Here is a 24,418-nt window from a genome sequence, read left to right as displayed (position 1 = left end):
AGTTTTAATGTAAGATTGCTAATAGCATTCATTATATGCAGCTAAAGGTTCCAGAAGCAACTTTTTGTTTTCGTGGGGGGGAATCATTACAATGGACAGTAGACTTCTTCTTAATACACACATCAGTCAGCCTCTTCATGACTTGAAATAAGGTTGATGCTCTGAACAACAGTGTGAAATATCTCAGTATCCATTAATGATGCTTCAAAATGTCTTGACATGCAATGAATGTTGAATGCATGGATTCAGAACACCAAAAAATATGTAATTTTCGTTTTGCTTTAGTTTTTATGCTGAGCTGCAGTTTTCCTCGAAGGCCAGACTACGGAGAAGTTACTGTCATGGATCTTCATGCTGGAGGAACAGCCCATTTTCATTGTAATATGGGATATCAGTTGGAAGGATCTAGAAATCTTACATGCATCAATGCTTCAAAACCAAGATGGAGCGATAAAGAACCTGTCTGCTTAGGTATGTATTGTATTACTATGTTCTTTGCATCACTCTTCAGAATCAAGTCACACTTATACTCATTGGCCTCATAGCAGGGACAGATTGGAAACTTAAAGTGACCCCAGTGGTATATGTCCCAAGTGGCCAAGGAACATAAAAAATTAAATAAAATGCATTCCATGCTGCTATGTGCAGTGAAGGCCACAGGTCTCTTCCAGTATGCCTCCTGAGATGGAAATGATAATGCCTCAGATTTCATTATTTTACCATTTAAGAGAAACGAAAGCTGACAGAACAGAGTCTAAGACTGCTTTTAAAGCATACCTGAGTAAAAAAAAAAAAAAGTTTGCATAATGGCTGTGCCTCTTTGTACAATCATAACTGTGAAGGAACGGGTCTTTTTGGGGCTTCCTAATGTTTTTTTCAGCCTAATTATTCCTCTCTTCAGCTGCACAGATAGATGCATTTCTCTCACAAACAGGGGGTTATCTCCCTTCTGTGGAACCTGCCAGCATTGTACTGCTGAGACGTCCTTTCCCTTACTTCCCATTATGTTTGTTTTCAGCTTCAGAGGTCACAGAACAGATATGGAGGGGTCATTCACATTTACAGGAAAAGCAGGACACTATCTTCAGAAGGACTGTAGAAGCAGTTTTTTTTATCAGGCTCAGGATCTCAGCTTGCACTGACATGCCCCCACTTCCTCTCTGCTGTCTTCTGTGTCTTTCTTACTAGGAACCGATCTTTCCTGAGAAGAGGCAGTAGACTGCAAATTCGGTGGAAGTGAGACCCCTGTTGGCCATTATTTAGAAATTTGCTAGTTACACCATCCTCTATTAAATGCAATTGTGTGACTATTTAACCCCCTGTTATTTTAGGGTCATTATTCTGTGCTGATTAACTTCTTAATACATGATTATAGTAGTCTGGGCTCTGTGTTCTGATACTGAACCCAAATCCTTTACACAGACATGGATTTATTTAAAGAATAACATTCTTGCAGCCTACAGTCCCCACAAGGGGAAGAGCAGAAGTGGAGAAGCTTATTGCATATGGTTATATTTCAATGTATCCTTGTGTCTTTCTTTAGCTCCTTGTGGAGGAAGAATTCAAAATGCCACCATTGGAAGAGTTCTGTCCCCAAACTTTCCAAGCAACTATAGCAACAACCTCTTTTGTGCATGGACAATAGATGCTCCGGGAGGACAGAAATTACATCTGCATTTTGAGAAGTTCATTTTGGCAGAAAAAGACAGGTAATCAAACATCTACTAGGCATGTACTAGGGCCATTAAACATACCAAGGCCATTAAATCTTTCATTCTCATAATGTCTAAATGCTCCCTAAATGTTAGGCCCTTAAAGGGATTGTTCAACTTTGCAATTTTTCAAGCCCCCCCCCCCCCCCCCCACTCCTCCAACATAGCCAGACCTGCAGTGGTGAGAATACTTTCCTGATCCCCATTGCTGGTTTCCATCTCCATCTCTAGCTCATGGGTCCCTCTGGTACTGACACTGGCTGCCACAGTCACTTGTCACTCATGTGTCTAGCTGCTTCATTTCAAACATAGTGCCACACCTGATCACAGGTAATACAGCTTAAAGAGGACCTGACCCCTCTCCTGACATGTCTGTTTTAGTAACTACTTGCATTCCCCATGTAATAACAGTTCTGGAGCATCTATGCTTGTGGCTCTGTGCTGTGCCATTTCTGTATTATTCCTGCTAGACATTTACAATTAAATTACCAGCAGTCAGCAGTCAACATTCTGCTGGGTGTTACCAGTAGGAGGTGTGTCTGACTCTGTCCTATCAGCACTGTTGGTGTCAGACTGTGCAGGGACACACCCATGACTGCTAACACCCATCTGTACTTTTACTGGAAGCTGCTGACAATTCATTCATAAACTTCTTGAAGAAATAAGAGAGGAATGGTATCACATAGAATCATAAGAATACCTTATCCAGAATACACAGGGAATGCAAGTAGTTACTGAAACAAAGGGGGTCATTTATCAACCTGGTGTAAAGTAGAACTGATTCCACCTTTCATTTGGGACAGCTCCTTTGGAAAAGGAGGAATGTGATTGGTTGCTATGGGCAACTAAGCCAGTTCTAATTTATTCCAGTTTGATAAATGACCCTATAGTTTTATCCTGTACTGAAGAGAAGCAGGAGACATAGAGCTGTATGGGGGAGATTTATTAATTTATTAATACCAGTGACATATTTTTGAAGCATGTGTTCCCCTTTTTCCAACATAGAAGTCAGGTAAAGAGGGTAAGATAAAGCAGAACCTTTTGTAATAAAAAAATTCCTCTACACAATACAAAACAATTGCAAGTTTTTCAGAAATCTAACTAGGAAGAGGGCAGACTTTGCTATGGGAACTGTGCTATGGCCTTGCCTGCTGCATGTTACTGAAGTGTAAAGGAGTAGCTGCCAAAATGATTCCCTCTTTTCTGACATAAGCCAGTGCTCTGCTGTCACACTTCTGGTCCAGCGTGGACCTGAAACGGCAGTGATGGCAGCTTGGCGCTTGAATCGGAGCACAATTGACGGGTGAGTCTATTTTTTAACCCCTGACCATATTAAAAGGGTTTTCCTGTCTCAGAGAACCCATTTAAGGCAGCTACCACCATCAAGGAAAACCACTTGTAGAAGTTTATATAGTTAGACTGTATTTTTTGCAACAGAAAACTGTTCCTATACCATAAGTGGGGAAATTAATGGAACCCATACTTAAGGAGAGGATTGTGGAACATCTAAAATCCCATGGATTGAAAGATGAAAAACAGCATGGGTTTACTTCAGGGAGATCATGTCAAACTAATTTTATTGATTTTTTTGATTGGGTGACTAAAATAATGGATGGCGGAGGTGCAGTAGACATCGCTTATCTGGACTTTAGTAAGGCTTTTGATACTGTCCTACATAGAAGGCTTATCAATAAATTGCAATCTTTGAGCTTGAACTCCCATATTGTTGAATGGATTAGGCAGTGGCTGAGGGACAGACAACAGAGGGTTGTAGTCAATGGAGTATATTCAGACCATGGTCTTGTTACCAGTGGAGTACCTCAGGGATCTGTTCTGGGACCCATATTGTTTAATATCTTTATCAGCGAAATTGCAGAAGGCCTTGATGGTAAGGTGTGTCTTTTTGCTGATGACACAAAGATTTGTAACAGGGTTGATGTTCCTGGAGGGATACACCAAATGGAAAAGGATTTAGGAAAACTAGAGGAATGGTCAAAAATCTGGCAACTAAAATTTAATGTTGATAAGTGCAAGATAATGCACCTGGGGCATAAAAACCCAAGAGCAGAATATAAAATCAGTGATACAGTCCTAACCTCATTATCTGAAAGGGATTTAGGGGTCATTATTTCAGAAGACTTAAAGGTAGGCAGACAATGTCATAGAGCAGCAGGAAATGCTAGCAGAATGCTTGGGTGTATAGGGAGAGGCATTACCAGTAGAATGAGGGAGGTGCTCATGATGCTCTACAGAGCACTAGTGAGACCTCATTTGGAGTATTGTGTGCAGTACTGAAGACCATATCTCCAGAAGGATATTGATACTTTGGAGAGAGTTCAGAGAAGAGCTACTAAACTAGTACATGGATTGCAGGATAAAACTTACCAGGAAAGATTAAAGGACCTTAACATGTATAGCTTGAAAGAAAGACGAGACAGGACAGAGGGGATATGATAGAAACTTTTAAATACAAGGGAATCAACAAGGTAAAAGAGGAGAAAATATTTAAAAGAAGAAAAACTGCTACAAGAGGACATCGTTTTTAATTAGAGGGGCAAAGGTTTAAAAGTAATATCAGGAAGTATTACTTTACTGAGAGAGTAGTGGATGCATGGAATAGCCTTCCTGCAGAAGTGGTAGCTGCAAATACAGTGAAGGAGTTTAGGCATGCATGGGATAGGCAGAAGGCCATCCTTCATATAAGATAGGGCCAGGAGCTATTCAAATTATTAAGTATATTAGGCAGACTAGATGGGCCAAATGGTTCTTCTCTGATGACACATTCTATGTTTCTATGTTTCTATATAATTGCCAAGCATTTGTGCATTCATTCATTGACAATTGTAAGGCATTACTGCCCATATTGTAAAACCTCCAAGATTCAGAGCCTGAACTGCTGCTGAATTTCACTAAAGTGTCTCCTGCCTGTTTCAGTAGGTGGTCATCACCAGAACCCTTGCTTTTCACCCTCACCCCTGTCTCAACCATTTTAGGGAGCCTTCACATGCAGCAGATTTGTTTAAAAAAAATTCTGCAACTGAAAATCTGAATCATTCACCTAAATGGAGTTGTTTTGGCGGGAAGCACATGAAGCACGACCATGGGAAATTTTAAGCGATTCACAATCCCCATTAAAATCAGTAGGCTGCAAATGTAGTGCAGAGATGTGACAGGTTCATAGATGTTCTTTTTAGCCACCATTAGCTTTAGCTGATAGATGACAGTCCTAAATTTATGGCTCACACTATCAGAAATATAGAACAAATATGCCAAGTTTGCAAGTTCTGGTATCCTCAGACGGTATCTGGTATCCCTGCTGCTGAGAGTTATTGTGCAGACTGTGTAGAAGACTTCTGGGCTGGCTGCACTGTTTAATTCCACAAAACTTATATAGAAAGTTGTGTATGCACTTGTGCTTTGATCTGGCCTCCAGATGCCTGGTTATGTCTCCTGCCAGGATCAGAGAAAGCAGTTTATTACAGTTTATGAGGGCCATCATGTACACACATATTAGAGAGATGCAGTTGATACTGTAAATATTAGACTAGTGGATGCTATGATATCGTAGCTATATGTGTTACTGTCCCCTTCATCAGGAGCCAAGAATGCCTATACTAACTCATCCAAACGAATCGCCAATTGGGAACTTCTCATTTAACTCAAAGCTCCCATATAAGTCTTTGAAAATGATTTTTCTAAAACAGAAAGCTGCTTTCACAAAATAGCTTAGACTGAAATGTTCTTTTTAGTTAGCTGTGGGAAGATTTTGGCAACCAAATTCTAAAAGTAATTATGAAGCACAAATTTGCATTGTGTTCAGACTTAACACTCGTTCCCATGAAATGATTGAGAACATTTGTTCAACGTTACTCCAGTAATCTCTGTACTTGTTACAAGTGAACTGATTGAACAAGCTCCGGCAATGGATGCTGCACCTGCTGTTCTAATAGTTAGGCCGAGGGAGGGTAGATAGAATTCAAATCAAATTATCTACTATCTGCAAAACATACTGCTCGGAATACAATTGCCCTGACAGCTGCTTGCCTAGCAAGCAAGCTACTTAAACTAATTAGTGTTATTTCAGGTAACGGAACTAGACTTCTTAAATAATACATGCATTTTTGCTTCTCTTACTAAATAAAGGTCAAGTAATCATATAACAAGAAATCTGGAATTTTCTAATTTTTTAGGGCTCATGCATATGAACGCGTGCTGCCCATTACGTACATTGGGGACCACAAATTGCGGTCCTAATGCACGGGCACAGTCCGTGTGGTTGGTGCAGACTGATGCAGCCTCTTTCTTGTTGAATGTGTCCGTAATCCGAAATAGAGCGTCTTCTATTTTTTTGTGGTGCGGAAGCACGCACAGAAATGCCATGGAAGCACTCCATAGAGTTTCCGTGCCCTTCTTGTCCGTGCCTCCTCACCATATTATCCAGATTGCGGACCCAATGGGTCCGCATCCATGATCCGGTGTGCAAATGGCCGATGCCCGTATACCGGTCAGTATGCGGCCGTGTGCATGAGGCCTTTAGTTCACCTAAAAAATTATTTATACTTTATTTTTCTAGCAACAATTTAAAAGGGAGCCTCAAAAATTGGTTTAAAAGTAAGCATATTGCCCTGTAGGTTAGGTCCCCTGAAAAATAAACCTTTCTTGTGAAAATATGGTTCTCTAACTCTAAAAATGCATCATCGGCGGGGCCGCTCTGGTGCACCATCACTCGGCCTATAATATCTCCCATGCCTCCCCCACTTGTTTTATTGATGACCCTAAGCACACAAGTCATTCTCCAAGCTGATGTGCAGGACTCATCAACAATTACTGGAAATTTTTACTTGTAGTTTTGGCTGCACAAGGGGGTCTCACCAGATACTGAAAGCAAAGGTTCACATATACTTTTTCTCCTCACAGAAATGTGGTATTGGATCATTTTCCCCAATAAATAAATTACTAAGTTAGAGATGGGCGAAATAGTCAAGATTTGTTTCAGGTCCGGTTTACCAAACTTTTTAAAAAGTTTGGTTCGGACCCAAATCGGTTTCGGCCACACCGAAGTTACTCCAATTGCCCTGAAAGTGTCACACTTCGGTGTGGGAGGGAAACACCACTCCGAGCATAAGAGGGAAGGGGGGAACAGGGAATCAGGCCTGAGAACTAAGGAAGGAATGCAAACAGGCCTAATACAAACAATAGGGAAATGCAACACACAGAACAAAATACAAAAGTGAAAGGAAAGACTTAACTTCAAAGGAGCAATGGAAGAGCAAGGAACTCCGCCAAGATCCACACACCAGCAATCCAAAACTGAAACTGGAGATATAAACCGCACAGCATTGTGGGAGAAGCAACTATAAATAAGGATGGTTAAATGTCCACATTAGCAACACCTGAGGCAAGGGGTGTGGCCATTCCAGAAACAACACAGATGCCAATTGATCCACAGGGAAAACCTGTCAGATCCAACCACGTGTTGCCAGTCTCACCGATCTCCTGCCAACTGTTGCGGAAACATCTGTGACAGTACCCGCCCTTCTACGGGTGACTTCCGTACACCCAGAACCAACCTTATCCGCATGAGATCTGTGAAAAGCTTTCACCAAACGACTGGCATTCACATCAGATGCCGATACCCACATCCTCTCCTTTGGTCCATAACCCATTGAACAAGATACTGAAGAGATCTATGGAGAACTCGAGAGTCAATTATCTTTGCGATCTGAAATTCCAAACCACTGTCCACCATGACAGGATCGGGTGGCAAGGAAGACGGCTCCAAAGGTTCAACATATCTCTTCAACAAAGATTTATGAAACACATTATGAAATTTCAGGGCCTGAGGAAGTTCAAGATTAAAAGCTACAGGATTAATAATAGCAGTGATCTTATATGGACCAATAAATCTTGGACCCAACTTCCAGGAAAGTACCTTCAACTTCACTTTCTTGTGGACAGCCACACAAAATCACCCACTCTTAGGTCAGGACCATTCATATGTTTCCTGTCAGCCACACATTTATACTTGTTGCCCAGTTATTTTGAATTTTCCGCCATATAGATGACAATGATGACGAAGAAGGTTCCTCCTCAGGGATACCAGAAGTATCTGAACCAGAAAATGTGCCAAACTGCGGGTGAAACCCATATGCGTCGACTTACCAGTGGACTGCTGTCTACGATTGTTTATGACAAACTCTGCCAAAGACAAAAACAAAGACCACTCCTCCTGGTCTCACATCTCAAGTAAGTCTCCAGACTTTGATTAGTGTGTTCCGTCTGTCCGTTCGACTGAGGATGAAAAGCCGAAGAAAAGGACAGTTGTATCCCCAGTCGAGTCCAGAACGCCTTCCAGAATCTGGAAACAAACTGAGTCCCACGATCCGAAACCACGTCAGAGGGAATGCCATGGAGTTTCACAATTTTGTCAACAAACACTTGTGCAAGTGTTTTAGCATTAGGTAGGCCCAGCAATGCTATAAAGTGCACCATTTTACTAAAACGATCAACTACCACCAGAATAACTGTCTTTCCTGAAGAATTAGGTAGATCAGTGATAAAATACATGGATAAGTGAGTCCATGGTCTGGATGGGATGGGCAACGGAAGAAGAGATCTTGAAGGCTGAGCATGTGTCACCTTAGCACGTGCACAGGTACTACAGGGCTGACACATAGTCCTCAACACACTTACGCAACCCCGGCCACCAGAATCTACGAGAGATGAGATCGGTAGTGGATCTACTCCCAGGGTGTTCCGTAAGAACCGTACAGTGATGTTCCTTAAACACCTTGTGACGTAATTCCGATGGCACAACCAGTTTCCCAGAGGGACAAAAATCCGGTGCTTCTCCCTGGGTCTCTAACACCTTCACCTCTAGGTTAGGGTAAAGAGTGGATATCGGTCAGGGGTTTCCGACAGTATAGGACTCGGATTTTCAAAATCACCACCTCCAGGAAAACTACATGACAAGGAATCTGCCTTGACGTTCTTAACCCCAGGACGATAAGTGACAATGAAATTGAATCTGGTGAAAAACAAAGACCATCTGGCTTGTCTTGGGTTCAGTCGTTTAGCCGACTCCAGGTAAGCCAGTTTTTTGTGATCTGTGTACACCGCGATCGGATGAACCGCCCCTTCCAACCAATGATATCATTCCTCAAAAGTTCTATGTACATATGTTTGTTATGTAAATAAAGAAGATTCACCTACAGAGACCTGCTTGAACCAGTGATTTTGCGCCTGACTAGAATTTACTTTACTACAAGCACCCTTTGGGGGATTGGGCATCCGATCCCAAAGATACTTCTTCTGCGGCTGCATTCCTAGATCCTAAAGGTCTATATACTGTATATATATACAAGTCTACAATAGAGTTGTGTCTATTATTAACACAACCCTAAAAGTGAGCACCTTTATCTTGCAATCAATTCATTTTGTATTGAACGTACTACCCTATTGTGCGCCCCCCACCCTCTTTCTTGTTTCTTTATTCCCCTCGTGACCGAGTGCAATTTAGATTCGCCCGTGGTTGCTAAGATTCCTCAAAAGCCAACTTAATAGCCAGTAATTCTCTGTGACCCACATCACAATTTCTCTCTATGGAAGAGAGTTTTTTAGAGAAAAAGGCACATGGGCGCCATTTACCAAGTGACGGGCCCTGCGATAAAACTGCTACTACCCCCTACCTCGGATGCGTCCACTTCCTCAATGAAAGGTTGTGATACATCCGGCTGCGCCAATATAGAAGAGAAGCATTCCTTAATCGCAGAAAAGGCTTGCAACGCCGAATCAGACCACACTGGGACATTTGTCCCTTTCTTAGTCATGTCAGTTAAGGGTTTTACTATTGTCGAATAATTCTGAATAAATGTTCTGTAATAGTTGGTGAAAAAACGCGTAACAACCTTCAGATTTTCGGGTCGATCTTAGTCCAATACAGCATGGACTTTCTCTGGATCCATTTGAAAATCTGAAGATGACAGCAGGTAGCCCAAAAATTGCACCTCGTGTACAGCAAAAACACACTTCTCTAATTTTGCGTACAATTTATTATCTTTTAGAATCTGTAACACCTGTCTAACATGATCCTGATGTGTCTCTACATCTGGAGAATAAATTAGAATGTCATCCGAATACACGACTACAAACCTCCCCACAAGGTGATGAAAAATGTCATTCACAAAATTCTGGAAAACTGCAGGAGCATTGGTCAACCCGACAGGCATGACCAGGTTCTCAAAGTGCCCCTTAGGAGTATTAAAAGCCATCTTCCATTCATCCCCTTCCTTGACCAAAACCAGATTATGCGCCCCCCTTAAGTCCAACTTACAGAACACCTTGGCACCAATTTGGTTAAACAAATCGGGAATCAAAAGAAGAAGGTAAGGATCACGGACAGTAATCCGATTTGAGTTCACTGAAATCCAGACATGGCAGAAGACCTTCGTCCTTTTTTTTAACAAAAAAGAACCCTGCTGCCACTGGAGACTTGGTAGGTCTTATGTGTCCTTTAGCCAAATTCTCTCTCTCATGGCCAAATATACTCTCTCATGGCCAGTCTTTCTGGTTCTGAAAGGTTATACAACCTATATTTTGGCAATTTAGCTCCGGGAATAGGATTGACAGGACAATAAATCCTGGCGTCCACTCTCAGAAAACATGTCGGCAAAATCAGATATAAAAGAGGGTAATGTTTTAGTAGTTAAAACAGAAAAAGATGTATTCAGACAATTGTCAATGCAATAATCACCCCAGAATCTGTCTAGCTTGCCAATCGATAGTTGGATTGTGCTTGCTTAACCATGGTAAACCCAGAACCACCGGTGCAGGGAGACCCTCCAACACAAAACACAAGATTAATTCTTGATGAAAGTAACACACTCTTATCTGATATCATGCACTACCTGAGATAAACACTTCTGAGCTATAGTTGCAGAATAGTGTTGATCGAGCACCAAAGTGCTTGTGTGCTCTGGCCAAACATATCGGTATGCTCAAGTGCTCTACCGAACACCCGAGCATAATGGAAGTCAATGAGAAAACCCCAGGCACCCCCTGCTCGGAAGAGAAGAGGATGTCTTGTTCACAAAAAAAGGTTAGAAATTGATGGAAAACCAATCACAATGGTTTGGAAACAGTATTAAGAGAATGGCTGGATTCGTCTGGGACTCCTATTGTTGAGGACATACAATATACAACCACACAAAGGCTATATTCCAAAAGGCAGGTATGTGGAAGCCAACAATCTATCAATGAGACAGATAACAGTCAGCATACCTTACAGAGGCAGCCTTGTGCACTATGAAACATTCCAAACCAGCTATCATCTGACTGAGAGCCAGAAAGCCTCAAAGTTGCTTCACATCTGTTGGATGGCTTGGGTGGACCTGAGCACCTAGATCAATATCATTAGGGTGACAAAAAGTTTTCTAATTGTCCTAAGATAATATTCAATAACCTTTCTATACAGTTTTGTCATGTAAAAACAAATTTGCATAAACATGGGCATATGGGAAAAACATGCAAATGAGCAAAATCTGCCTCGTTTTTCAGCTGAAAAACCATTTGCATGGAAAATTCACGATCTACACTACTCATGAACAGCGCCATCTATTGGATTTATAGTCTTGTCATAAGACTATGAAACCAATAGATGGTTCTGTTCATGAGTCATGAACAGCGCCATCTATTGGTTTCGTAGTCTTATGACAAGATTATTAATTTTGTCATAAGACTATGAAACCAATAGATGGCGCTGTTCATCTTGTTGTGGGGCACCCTGCTCAACAGAGTCCACACACCGTGTAGCACTCAGCCTATAATAGCCTGCGTTAACACTGAGGTGTACAAACCGGATTCCAAAAAAGTTGGGACACTATACAAATCGTGAATAAAAACTGAATGCAATGATGTGGAGGGAAAAATATGTTGAATCAGAATTTCATGGTGTCAACAAATCCCCAAAAAGTTGGGACAAGGCCATTTTCACCACTGTGTGGCATCTCCCCTTCTTCTTACAACACTCAACAGACGTCTGGGGACCAAGATAAGAAATAGGAATGCTCTCCCATTCTTGTCTAATACAGGCCTCTAACTGTTCAATCATCTTGGGCCTTCTTTGTTGCACCTTCCTCTTTATGATGCGCCAAATGTTCTCTATAGGTGAAAGATCTGGACTGCAGACTGGCCATTTCAGTACCCGGATCCTTCTCCTACGCAGCTATGATGTTGTGATTGATGCAGAATGTGGTCTGGCATTATCTTGTTGAAAAATGCAGCGTCTTCCCTGAAAGAGATGACGTCTGGATGGGAGCATATGTTGTTCTAGAACCTGAATATATTTTTCTGCATTGATGGTGCCTTTCCAGACATGCAAGCTGCCCATTCCACACGCACTCATGCAACCCCATACCATCAGAGATGCAGGCTTCTGAACTGAGCGTTGATAACAACTTGGGTTGTCCTTGTCCTCTTTGGTCCGGATGACATGGCGTCCCAGATTTCCAAAAAGAACTTCGAATCGTGACTCGTCTGACCACAGAACAGTCTTCCATTTTGCCACACTCCATTTTAAATGATCCCTGGCCCAGTGGAAACACCTGAGCTTGTGGATCTTGTTTAGAAATGGCTTCTTCTTTGCACTGTAGAGTTTCAGCTGGCAACGGTGGATGGCACGGTGGATTGTGTTCACTGACAATGGTTTCTGGAAATATTCCTGAGCCCATTTTGTGATTTCCTTTACAGTAGCATTCCTGTTTGTGGTGCAGTGTCATTTAAGGGCCCGGAGATCACGGGCATCCAGTATGGTTTTACGGCCTTGACCCTTACGCACAGAGATTGTTCCAGATTCTCTGAATCTTCGGATGATGTTATGCACAGTTGATGATGATAGATGCAAAGTCTTTGCAATTTTTCGCTGGGTAACACCTTTCTGATATTGCTCCACTATCTTTCTGCGCAACATTGTGGGAATTGGTGATCCTCTACCCATCTTGGATTCTGAGAGACACTGCCACTCTGAGAAGCTCTTTTTATACCCAATCATGTTGCCAATTGACCTAATTAGTGTTAATTGGTCTTCCAGATCTTCGTTATGCTCAAATTTACTTTTTCCAGCCTCTTATTGCTACTTGTCCCAACTTTTTGGGGATTTGTTGACACCGTGAAAATTGGAATCAACGTATTTTTCCTTTAAAATGATACATTTACTCGGATTAAACGTTTGATCTGTCATCTACGTTCTATTACAAATAAAATATTGACATTTGCCATCTCCACATCATTGCATTCAGTTTTTATTCACAATTTGTTTAGTGTCCTAACTTTTTTGGAATCCGGTTTGTATATCGGATTGCTGCTATCATTCACACATCTTCTAGCACTTTATCTGCGGTAATATAGGCTTGCTAGGGTGTATCTGAGGACAATTGCCCTGCTTGTAATGACTCATGAACAGCGCCATCTATTGGTTTCATAGTCTTGTTACAAGACTATGAATCCAATAGATGGCGCTGTTCATGAGTAGTGTAGATAGCGAATATTCTAATAGCAAATTTTTATCGCAAATTTTCCATGCAAAAGGCTAAGTGCTACATGGTTTGTACATGCCCCAACAAGATGAACAGCATCATTTATTTGTTTTTATAGTCTTATGACAAGACTAATAGTCTTGTCATACGACTCATAGTCTAATAGTCTTGTCATAAGACTATGAAACCAATAGATGGTGCTGTTCATGACTCATGAACAGTGCCATGTATTGGTTTCATAGTCTTATGTCAAGACTATGAATTCAATATATGGCGCTGTTCATGAGTAGTGTAGATCGCGAATTTTCCATGGTTTTTAAGCTGAAAAACAAGGCAGATTCTGCTCATTTGCATGTCTTTTCCATATGCCCATGTTTATGCAAATTAGTTTTTACATGACAAAACTGTATAGAAAGGTTATTGAATATTATGTCAGGACAATCAGAAAACTTTTTGTCACCCTAATGATATTGATCTAGGTGCGCAGGTCCACCCAAGCCATCCAACAGATTTGAAGCAACTTTGAGGCTTACTGGCTCTCAGTCAGATGAGCGCTGGTTTGGAATGTCTCATAGTGCACAAGGCTGCCATTGTAAGGTATGATGCTAACTGTCTCATGGATAAATAGTTGGCTTCCACATACCTGGCTTTTGGCATATAGCCTTTGTGTCATTGTCTATTGTATGTCATAGATAATAGGAATCCAAGACGCATCCAGCCATCCTCTTAATGCTGTTTACAAACCATTTTGATGGGTTTTCCATGAATTTCTAACCTTTTTTTGTGAACCAGACACTCTTTTTCAGAGCAGGGGGTTCCTGGTTTGATGCTCGGGTCTCCCATCGACTTTCATTGTATTAAATTGTACTCAAGCACCCGCAGAATTCAGCCGAGCACTGAAATGTGCCGAGCATAGCGATGCTCGAGCCGAACAGCAGTTCGGCTGAGCATGCTTGCTCAACACTAGTGCAGAATCAATAGCAAAAACAGAAATGTTTTTTTCTAATAATGCACTCGGTGACAACCCATGCATACGGACAAACTGAGCATCAATCAGATTCACCCCGGCCCAGCTGTCAATAAACACAGTCCCCACAGTTTTTTACTCTAGCGCCACCTCAGCAGACAGGAAAAATCTGGTACTACCAGTAAAAGACAAATGCACATTTTCTGACTCTCCTACCCCTACAAGAGTCAGATGGGAATTACATTTCCCTCTTTTTTCTTTTTGCAGTTGAATGCATGGACATACTCTGATACAATGTCCCTTTTGTCCGCAGAAAAAGCACACTCACTTCTTATTACCAGTATGCCTAAAAGCGGATCCAGGAGTAGCTCCCCCTAATTGCATGGATTGGTCCCCAGGCATAAACCCAGGAGTAGCTTCACCCAAAGTATCAGAGGAGGACGATACATCATGTGATAGTACGTCCTGAGAGTAGGGGCCCATAGATCTCTCTCTCAGGCGTCTATCCATGCGTATAGCCAGAGACATAGCTGCCTCCAGAAACACTGGGGTTTCATGAAATGCCAAGGCATCATTCAGCTGCTCCGATAACCCCTGAGAAAACTGGCTACGGAGGGCAGAATCATTCCATTCCATATCCGTAGCCCACCTCCTAAACTCAGAGCAATAAATCTCAGCGGAACAATCGCCCTGACGAAGGCCGCGCAGCTTGGTTTCAGCTAAAGAAGTCCGATCCGGATCATCATAGATAAAACCCAAAGCTTCTAAAAATTCATCTACCGACCAGAAGAGACATCGATCCGGTCGGCAGAGAAAAAGCCCATGACTGCGCATCCCCCTTAAAGAGAACCTTTCACCCGAAGAAAGTATGTAAACTCACCATAAAGACGTGTAGAGCGGCGCCCAGGGATCCCCCTGCACTTACTGTTATCCCCGGGCGCCGCTCCGTTCTCCGGTTATAGCCTCCGGTATGTTTGCAGTTAGGCTCCACTGCCAGGCTATGAGCTGAGCGCTGCGATTGGCCAGCGCTACAGCATAGGAGAAGGAGACCGCGGCAGGCTCAACTGGGTGGAGCCTAACTGCAAACATACCGGAGGCTATAACCAGAGAACGGAGCGGCACCCGGGGATAACAGTAAGCGCAGGGGGATCCCTGGGCGCCGCTCTACATATCTTTATGGGGAGTTTACATACTTTCTTCGGGTGAAAGGTCCTCTTTAAGCAAGGAAATAACCACACAACTCGCTGTTTCTCATCCCCAGATAAGTGTGGATGTAGCCTAAAATACAGTTCATACGCCTCCCTAAACAAAATGAAATTATCACATCCCCCAGAGAATCTGTCCGGGAGGGCAACTTTAGGTTCAAGACAGGCCTGGTAACCACCACCACCCCCACTAGGACCAGTAGCCTGTGGTCTCTGCATCTGCGAGACGGTCGTGTGGAGGTCAGCTACCTCCAAAGACAGCCCTTGCAGCTGACCTGCCAGTGCAGCAATAGGATCCATGGCTGCACACAAACCAAAAATGATGGTTTTGGCGTCTTTTAATGTCACACTTCGGTGTGGGAGGGAAACACCACACCAAACATAAGAGGGAAGGGGGGGACAGGGAATCAGGCCTGAGAACAAAGGAAGGAAGATGGACACCTCCTAGTAAGACCCTAACCAAAATCCTGACTGACTACCAATATGAACAGACCCCAGAGGTAGGTGTGTTCGTACACAGGAATACCTAGCGTTCTATCTAGCTCTATAGGACTCTGGTACTAACGGCAGGGACGAGACTATATGTTCCTCCAAAAGGAAGGACGAACAGGAGTCTCCCTCAGGCCTAATACAAACAATAGGGAAATGCAACACACAGATCTCAAACAAAATACAAAAGGGAAAGGAAAGACTTAACTTCAAAGAAGCAATTGAAGCGCAAGGAACTCCGCCGAGATCCACACACCATCAATCCAAAACTGAAACTGAAGCTATAAACCGCACAGCATTGCGGAAGGTTAAGTGACAACCTTAGCAACACCTGAGGAAAGGGGTGTGGCCATATCAGAAACAACACAGACAGCAATTGATTCACAGGGAAAAGCTGTCAGATCAAATCACGTGTTGCTAGTCTCACCGATCTCCTGCCACCTGTCTCGGGAACGTCCGTGACAGAAAGTTGGTTTATAACCCCCACTAGCCTCCAAGGACTCATGATTTTAGGATAGCTTGTTATCTCTTTTGTTTATTTTTTATTAATTTTACGTAAATAGACGATTGAGGTTTGGCACTAATTTTCTCGTTATTACACACAGGTAGATTGCTGCCACACCAGGAGTACTGCTGCAGTAATCACGTATATATGCAGCTTAAGTAAATTGAACCCCACAAAAATAACGATTTCTGTGAAAATGGGGGGGTAAAAGTATTTGCTTGCAGGTAGCTGCTTTTGAGTTGTACCTGCATTTCTGATAGCAGGCACAGCCACAGGTTCTGTCTCATCTTTTCCTGTCTTGTCAGCTGCTCTGCTTCTCTCTGTTGCACACAGCACATACAATTCTAATTTGAAATCCCAGCCTTTTCCCTTCACTTTCCCTAGCAATAAGCTTGACTGATTTCTGACTGTCTCTGATTTTTCACTCTCCCTGACTCATTAAGATCGTTTTCCTGGCAGACACTGTAAGACCCAATCATCATCATTCAGCATTCTGCTTGTTCTACTAGGGCACCTCCCTGCTTGCTGCAGCACTGATTGGCTCATCCAGTCTGTCTACCCTCCCCCACTTCCTCTCAGTGTCATTCATATGAGAACCCTTCTTCTTCCTCCGTAGTATTTTTTTCCCCGCCGACATGTGCACTAAAATGACGCTACTCGGCATTTTCCTGGAATTGTCCGAAACAAACCTGAAAAGATTCGGGTTTATCTGCTGTCTGAAAAATAACAGTTAGGGCCGAACTTGGTTTGGTCTGGACTGGTTTGCTCAGTCTTATAACAAGTGTAATATTTTTGACTCATTTGTTTGATTTGGGTATCTCTATCTACTTATTAGGACTTGTGTGAAAATCCAATGTAATTTTAGCTTAAATTTATTCAGAAATATGGAAAACTCTGAAGAGTCCGCAAACGTTCAAGCACCACCATATACAGTATATATGTGCACACACTGCAGATACATAAATACCTGTACATGTTGCATACACATTCACATTACAAAAATATTACAGATACATAAACATTACACAATAATTTACACAAAATACTTACCTCTCCTGCAGAGCTGTTACATCCTGGTAGTAGAGAGCCATGGTGAGCAGAGCCTGCAGCTTTCCTGAACTGCTCTCTGCATTCCCTCTCTTCTGTCAGTCTCAAAACACCTACTGCCTGGATCAGGTTACTACAGCCAGTAGGAAACTCTGCAGTATAGACTGAAGAAGGAAGGGGAATAGTTTTGATCGAGCACGAAAGCGCTCGGGCACAATGGAAGTCAATGGGAGAACCCGAGCATTAAACCAGGCACCCCCTGCTCTGAAGAGGAGAGGGTATCTGGTTCAAAGGAAAAGGTCAGAAATTGATGGAAACATCACCAAAATGGTTCGGGAACAGCATGGGGAGGATGTCTGGATGCATCTTGGACTCCCAAGTCGCTGCTGGGAACGATGTTGTCTGAGTAGTACGCCATTTTTACAGACTGACAATAATACGCACAAAACCAAAGATAAAAATCAATTTTAGAGGAAAAATTGTTAGAAAACATTCTTTCCTGTATACTTACTTGTATTTAAAATGCAAGTGCTGCCAAAAATTACAAGGAAGAGGCACTCCGATACACCCTGTATATCACATAATGGAGGGCCTCATTCACATTGTGGTACAATTGTTCAGGTAGTGGGACTCCTACACTCATAAAGCCTATGCAATAAGTAAAAGGGCTTCCAAAAATTACAAAATAAAGGAGGGCATCATACACACTTGAAAAATTATGATTGATGGCCTGCTGGTGACCCTCAAAAACATTTGGAGCAAGGACCTGCTGGTGACCCTCTAAAACATTACAGGCGAGGGCCTACTGCTGAGCTGACCATTTAAAACATTAGGAGTGAGGGTCTGCTGCAGAGCTGACTCGCTAAAACATTAGGGGCGAGTGCCTTCTGCTGATCTGAGCATCGAAAAAAAATTATTGGAAAGTGCCTGCTGCTTAGCTAACCATTGAAAAAATTATGGTTTAGGGCCTGCTGGTGAGCAGACCCTCAAAAACATTATATGCGAGGGCCTGCTGGTGAGATGACCCTCTAAAATATTGTAGGTGAGGGCCTGTTGGTGAGCTGACCCTCTAAACCATTACATGCACGGGCCTGCTGGTGAGCTGACCCTCTAAAACAATATATGCAAGGGCCTGCAGATGAGCTGACCCTCTAAAAGATTGTAGGTGAGGGCCTGCTGGTGAACTGACCCTCTAAAAGATTGTAGGTGAGGGCCTGCTGGTGAGCTGACCCTCTAAAACATTATATGTGAGGGCTTGAAGGTGAGCTGAACCTCTACAACACGGGTGTCAAACACAAGGCCCGCGGGCCGAATCCAGCCCGCCAGACCTCGTCATGTAGCCCGGGCAGTGAGCGAGCTGGCGGCGGCGGCTGGGCACAGGGAGATGAGCGCTTCCATTGTGGAAGCGCTCATCTCCAGTCATCTGTATGACGCAGTCCTCAGGACAGCGATACAGATGCCTGCCTGTGCTGCGGTAGGGGAGGGAGAGGCGTGTCCCTTTCCCTTCCTCTGATAGGCTGCAGGCACTAGGCCAGCAGCCTATTAGAGGCCGGCGCAGGCGGAGCGATGACGTCATCGCGCTGCCTGAGCCATACAGCATGGGACACAGACCAGAAGAGGCCTGCATCGCATCACTGACATGGAGGTAAGTATGTGTTTTTTTAATTTTTTTTACTATGTACAATACTTTTACTGGTGGGGGCTGTTATTACTGGCAAAGGGGGGGCTGTTTGTTATTACTGGCAAAGGGGGGGCTGTTATTACTGGCGGGGGCTGTTATTACTGGCAAAGGGGGCTGTTATTACTGGCACAGAGGGGCTGTTATTACTGGGGGCTGTTATTACTGACACAGAGGGGCTCTTATTATTGGGGGCTGTTATTACTGGCACAGAGGGGCTGTTATTACTGGGGGCTGTTATTACTGGGGGCTGCTATTACTGGTACAGGGGGGGCTGTTATTACTGGCGGGGGCTGTTATTACTGGCAAAGGGGGGGCTGTTATTACTGGCGGGGGCTGTTATTACTGGCGGGGGCTGTTATTACTGGCACAGAGGGGCTGTTATTACTGACACAGAGGGGCTCTTATTACTGGGGGCTGTTATTACTGGCACAGAGGGGCTGTTATTACTGGCGGGGGCTGTTATTACTGGCACAGAGGGGCTGTTTTTACTGGGGGCTGTTATTACTGACACAGAGGGGCTCTTATTACTGGGGGCTGTTATTACTGGCACAGAGGGGCTCTTATTACTGGGGGCTGTTATTACTGGGGGCTGTTATTACTGACACAGAGGGGCTCTTATTACTGGGGGCTGTTATTACTGGCACAGAGGGGCTCTTATTACTGGCACAGGGGGGGCTGTTATTACTGGCAAAGGGGGGGCTGTTATTTCTGGCAAAGGGGGCTGTTATTACTGGCGGGGGCTGTTATTACTGGCACAGAGGGGCTGTTATTACTGACACAGAGGGGCTCTTATTACTGGGGGCTGTTATTACTGGCACAGAGGGGCTGTTATTACTGGGGGCTGTTATTACTGGCACAGAGGGGCTGTTATTACTGGGGGCTGTTATTACTGACACAGAGGGGCTCTTATTACTGGGGGCTGTTATTACTGGCACAGAGGGGCTCTTATTACTGGGGGCTGTTATTACTGGCACAGAGGGGGTCTTATTACTGGGGGCTGTTATTACTGGCACAGAGGGGCTCTTATTACTGGGGGCTGTTATTACTGGGGGCTGTTATTACTGACACAGAGGGGCTCTTATTACTGGGGGCTGTTATTACTGGCACAGAGGGGCTCTTATTGCTGGGGGCTGTTATTACTGGGGGCTGCTATTACTGGCACAGGGGGGCTGCTATTACTGGCATAGGGGGCTATTATTACTGGCACAGGGGGGGCTGTTAATACTGGCACATGATTGGGGGCACTATAGGGGCATCTACTGAGGCCACAAAGAAGGCTCTCCCTGCTCTGCTATCCCTCTGCACCTTCTCCAAATACTTATTATGAAATCTTTCTCATTAGGATAAAACACCTCATCAGCTCCACCGAGCCCCCGGCCAAAGTGTGGAAGTGGCGTCCGAGATCCCCAAGGGCCAAGTAACTGTAAGTTTTCCGGCCCTTTGAGGGTGACCAAACTGCTGATGCGGCCCCCGATGAATTTGAGTTTGACACCCCTGCTCTACAACATTAGGAGCGAGGGCAGACTAATAAGCATGTTGATATGATGGAAGAGGAGGAGGAGGACAAGAAAAGGAAGAATGAACCATATACCCTTTTTTGTGGTGGAAGGGGTGCATTATTCAGTACATTATAAAAAAAACAGATTTAAAGTGCCTTTATGTTCAGCCGCTTTCCTCTGGTGTAGTAGAGAAGTCGTGGTAAAATCCAGGCCTTGTTCATTTTTATAAGAGTCAACCTGTCAGCATTTTCAGTTAACAGGCGGATGCGCTTATCAGTTATTATGCCCCCAGCAGCACTAAATACCCGCTCTGACAAAACACTGGCGGCAGGGCAGGCCAGCACCTCCAAGGCATAGAGCGCCAGTTTGTGCCATGTGTCCAGCTTAGACACCCAGTAGTTGTAAGGCACTGAGGGATCATTGAGGATGCTGACACGGTCTGCTACGTACTCCTTCACCATCTTCCAAAAAATTTCCCTCCTTGTGACACTAGGCCGTGCATCAGGGTGAGGGTGCTGGCGAGGTGTCATGAAACTGTCCCAGGCTTTGATGAGTGTTGCCCTGCCTCTGTTGGATCTGCTGTGTGTTCCCCTCGTCTCCCTTCCTCAACACTTGCCAAAGGAACTACGTACTCTGCCGCCAGCGTTGTCAGATGGAAATTTTTGGAGCAATCTTTCCTTCTGGTATTGCACCATTTTGCTCGTCCTCTCCACCAGACAAATGAGAGATGAGAAGTTCTCTTTGTAGCAGGGGTCTAGAAGGGTGAACAACCAGTAATCGATGTTGTTTAAAATGCGTAAAACGTGTGGGTGATGGGAAAGGCAGCCTAACATAAAGTCAGCCATGTGTGCCAGAGTCCCAACAGGCAAGACTTCACTGTCGTCATCAGGAGGATGACTCTCAATCTCCTCATCCTTTTCCTCCTCTTCTGCCCATCCACTCTGAACACATGGAATTAAACTTCCATGGGTACTACCCTCTGTAGCGGAGGCAACCATCTCCTGCTCCTCCTCCTCCTCATCATCCAGTTTGCGCTGAAAAGACGAACTGAGAGTGGTCTGGCTATCACGCTGTGTAATGTCTTCCCCCATTTCCACCTCTTTCACATGCAAAGCGTCGGCCTTAATTGTGAGCAGCGAGCGTTTGAGCAAACACAGAAGTGGGATGGTGACACTGATAATAGCGTTATCGCCGCTCACCATCTGTGTTGATTCCTCAAAGTTTCTTGTGAAGAGCGGAAGTTGACTGGAAAGGCGACAACCATGTTGCAGCTGGTATTCCACTACTGCCCTCTGCTGCTCACAAAGCCTAGCCAACATGTGGAACGTTGAGTTCCAGCACCTGCTCACGTCGCACAACAGTCTGTGAGCTGGCAATTGTAAGCGCTGCTGCCGTTTTGACAGACCGGTGGAAGCTGTCGATGACTTGCGGAAATGGGCACACACAAGGTGCACCTTCACCAGTAGCTCAGGAAAATTGGGGTAGGTTTTGAGAAACTGCTGAACCACTAAGTTGAAGACGTGGGCTAGGCCTCCGGGGGCTGTTCTCAGAACTGCCCGCTCCCGGAGACCGCATTTCATTTCAGACCGGCTCGCGCACAGGCACAGGTAAGAACTTACCTGTGCCTCGCCGGACTTGTCAGTTAAGATGGCAGATCACATGTGTTTTTAGAAACGGTTCAGAGAAATAGTTTTTTGAGAGCACGTCAAAGATATTTTTTTTGCATCATAGTTAGCTATTGAACTCACATACCGAGTAACAAATAAAAAAGTAATAATACACTAGTTTAAAACCCTATGCAGTAGGCAGTGTGGCACTATGCAAAGTAACCAACCATCACTAAAGGAATGATATGATTTAGTGTGCCAATAAAACGTAACTTAGTAGTAATTAAAAAGCAGAACACAAATTGTGTCAGAAACACGTATGGTAGAGGAAAATAATGAGGAAAATATAATAGTGTGCGTGAGTGTGGGGATGTACTCTGGTAGACAGGGGTGCGGGTGCAGTATAGAGGCAAAATGGAGTCCAGGAAATAAAACAAAAGAGCATTTATTTCACACTTGCTCAAACAAAAAAACAGAACAGTCACTTGGTGTTAATTCACACACAAAATAACAGAGAGCTTCACCTGGCTCCTTGACTGCAATCAGTCCTGTCTTGGCTGATTGCACAGCCACATAAAGTTTCCTCACAGGATGCTAGGCACTCTGTACACCTGTGTCGGGGTCCAGGCCTCAGCTCCAAACAGTGCAAAAACCACCCAGACTCACAGTGATTTTCCTTCCTTTTTTTTCTCCCCAGCTGAGGTTGCTGCCTGGGAATTTAAATCCCAGCTCCAAAACCTGGTTCTGGAACGTGGGGAGTAGGCACCCGCCCAACTCTTTACCTACTCCCAATAAAAGCCGGCCCGGATTGGCTTTGCAGCCATACTAAGTATTAAAGGTGTCAACAGCTTCTACTAACACACAAAACCCGGCTCTTACTTCACCAGGCCAGGAACCTCGGTGACACGTATCTGCCATCCATTGCAGTACCCTGCACCTTACCACAGTGAGCCAAACACTTTTAATATGTAATCTTTTGTAGCACCTGCCCTAATAGATTGTTGGGGTTCCATACAGGGGCTACAGTTTACAGGACTTATCAAGTTTTCCCCTATTAGAGCAAGTACTATGAGGGATTAGGAATCAGGCTGGGGCTGCACGGTGATTTTGGCCGATACACCTGTCTCCTGACTAAGGATTGCTTTATAGCAGTGCAGCAGCGCTACTCGTAAAGTGCCCCAGCTGCAATCCCAGAATGACAAAAAACAACCTTGTTTTTGTGACTCTGGAGTTTTGTCAGCTTTCGAGTTGCGCTGCTACCCCATTCAGTTCTATTGTGGCTGCACTGCTACAAAGCAACGCTTGTTCGCACAGTGGATGCCTGAGGAGTGGTACACTCACACAGTAGACTCCATTAAAAAATTATTCTATAGCTCACAGCACATTTCTTTGTGTTAAGTACATACATGTCTTTGATACCATTTGTGTTGTACTTTTTAATGACTACTATTAAAAATTACATCTCAGTGGCCGTCTAAATTATATCATTTATTCAGTGACAGCTAAAAATAAAGGAAAATAAGAGAAAAATCAGAGGGTCCTATGGAGTTGTTATCCAGTAAAATACCACAGTGAAACAATTCAATAGACAGTTCACTATGTATACTGTCTAATATTTCCAATTTTGGATCTTAAAAATGTATCTCTCTTAATCCAGTCCAGAGAAATTGTTTTATCACTATATTGCTTCTCACAAGGGGACTTTAGAGCATCAGAATATCTATATTAGGGATGAGCGAATCAACTTTGGATGTTTCACCCGAAGCCGATTCGCTCATCCCTACTCTATATATTCCAAAGCATAACTTCCACAGGTATGCCCTAACAGAAATGAACATAGGATGCTGTCCCTTAAGACTAACATCGGGCAAATTGGGGTCACTGGGAGTCTTCCTCCGTTGTGATGGTAAAATTGTTCATGATTGTGGGTTAACTAGCTGGGATCTGAGATTTTCCCTAAACTCACTGTTGCAGCTGGGTGGCAGGTATCAACCACAGTAGTAATTTCAGATTACCTAAGTCTTAACTACAGGATATTTACCATGCGTATACATTGTTGTCGCCATTGCTATTATCTGCGTGCATATCTTCTTTCTTAATTCTACAGTATATAATTTATCAAATATACCATCATTCATGTTCTTTATCTATGAACAGTTTCCCAGCTTTCCACCT

General features: G+C 43.7%; 1 protein-coding gene across 1 annotated transcript in view; it reads left to right on the top strand.

The window, feature by feature from the left end:
- SEZ6L (seizure related 6 homolog like) overlaps positions 1–24,418 on the top strand; it is a 420,457-nt gene that overhangs the window by 282,438 nt on the left and 113,601 nt on the right. The window contains exons 5-6 of the mRNA XM_040416561.1: positions 286–471; positions 1,544–1,709. Coding sequence (XP_040272495.1) covers positions 286–471; positions 1,544–1,709 — 352 coding nt within the window. The remainder of the gene's footprint in view (positions 1–285; positions 472–1,543; positions 1,710–24,418) is intronic.

Source organism: Bufo bufo, chromosome 2 (assembly GCF_905171765.1).
Source record: "Bufo bufo chromosome 2, aBufBuf1.1, whole genome shotgun sequence".
In the NCBI taxonomy this organism is placed as follows: domain Eukaryota; kingdom Metazoa; phylum Chordata; class Amphibia; order Anura; family Bufonidae; genus Bufo; species Bufo bufo.
The sequence above is the reverse complement of the archived record's forward strand: the minus strand, read 5'-3'. Positions and strand labels throughout refer to the sequence as shown.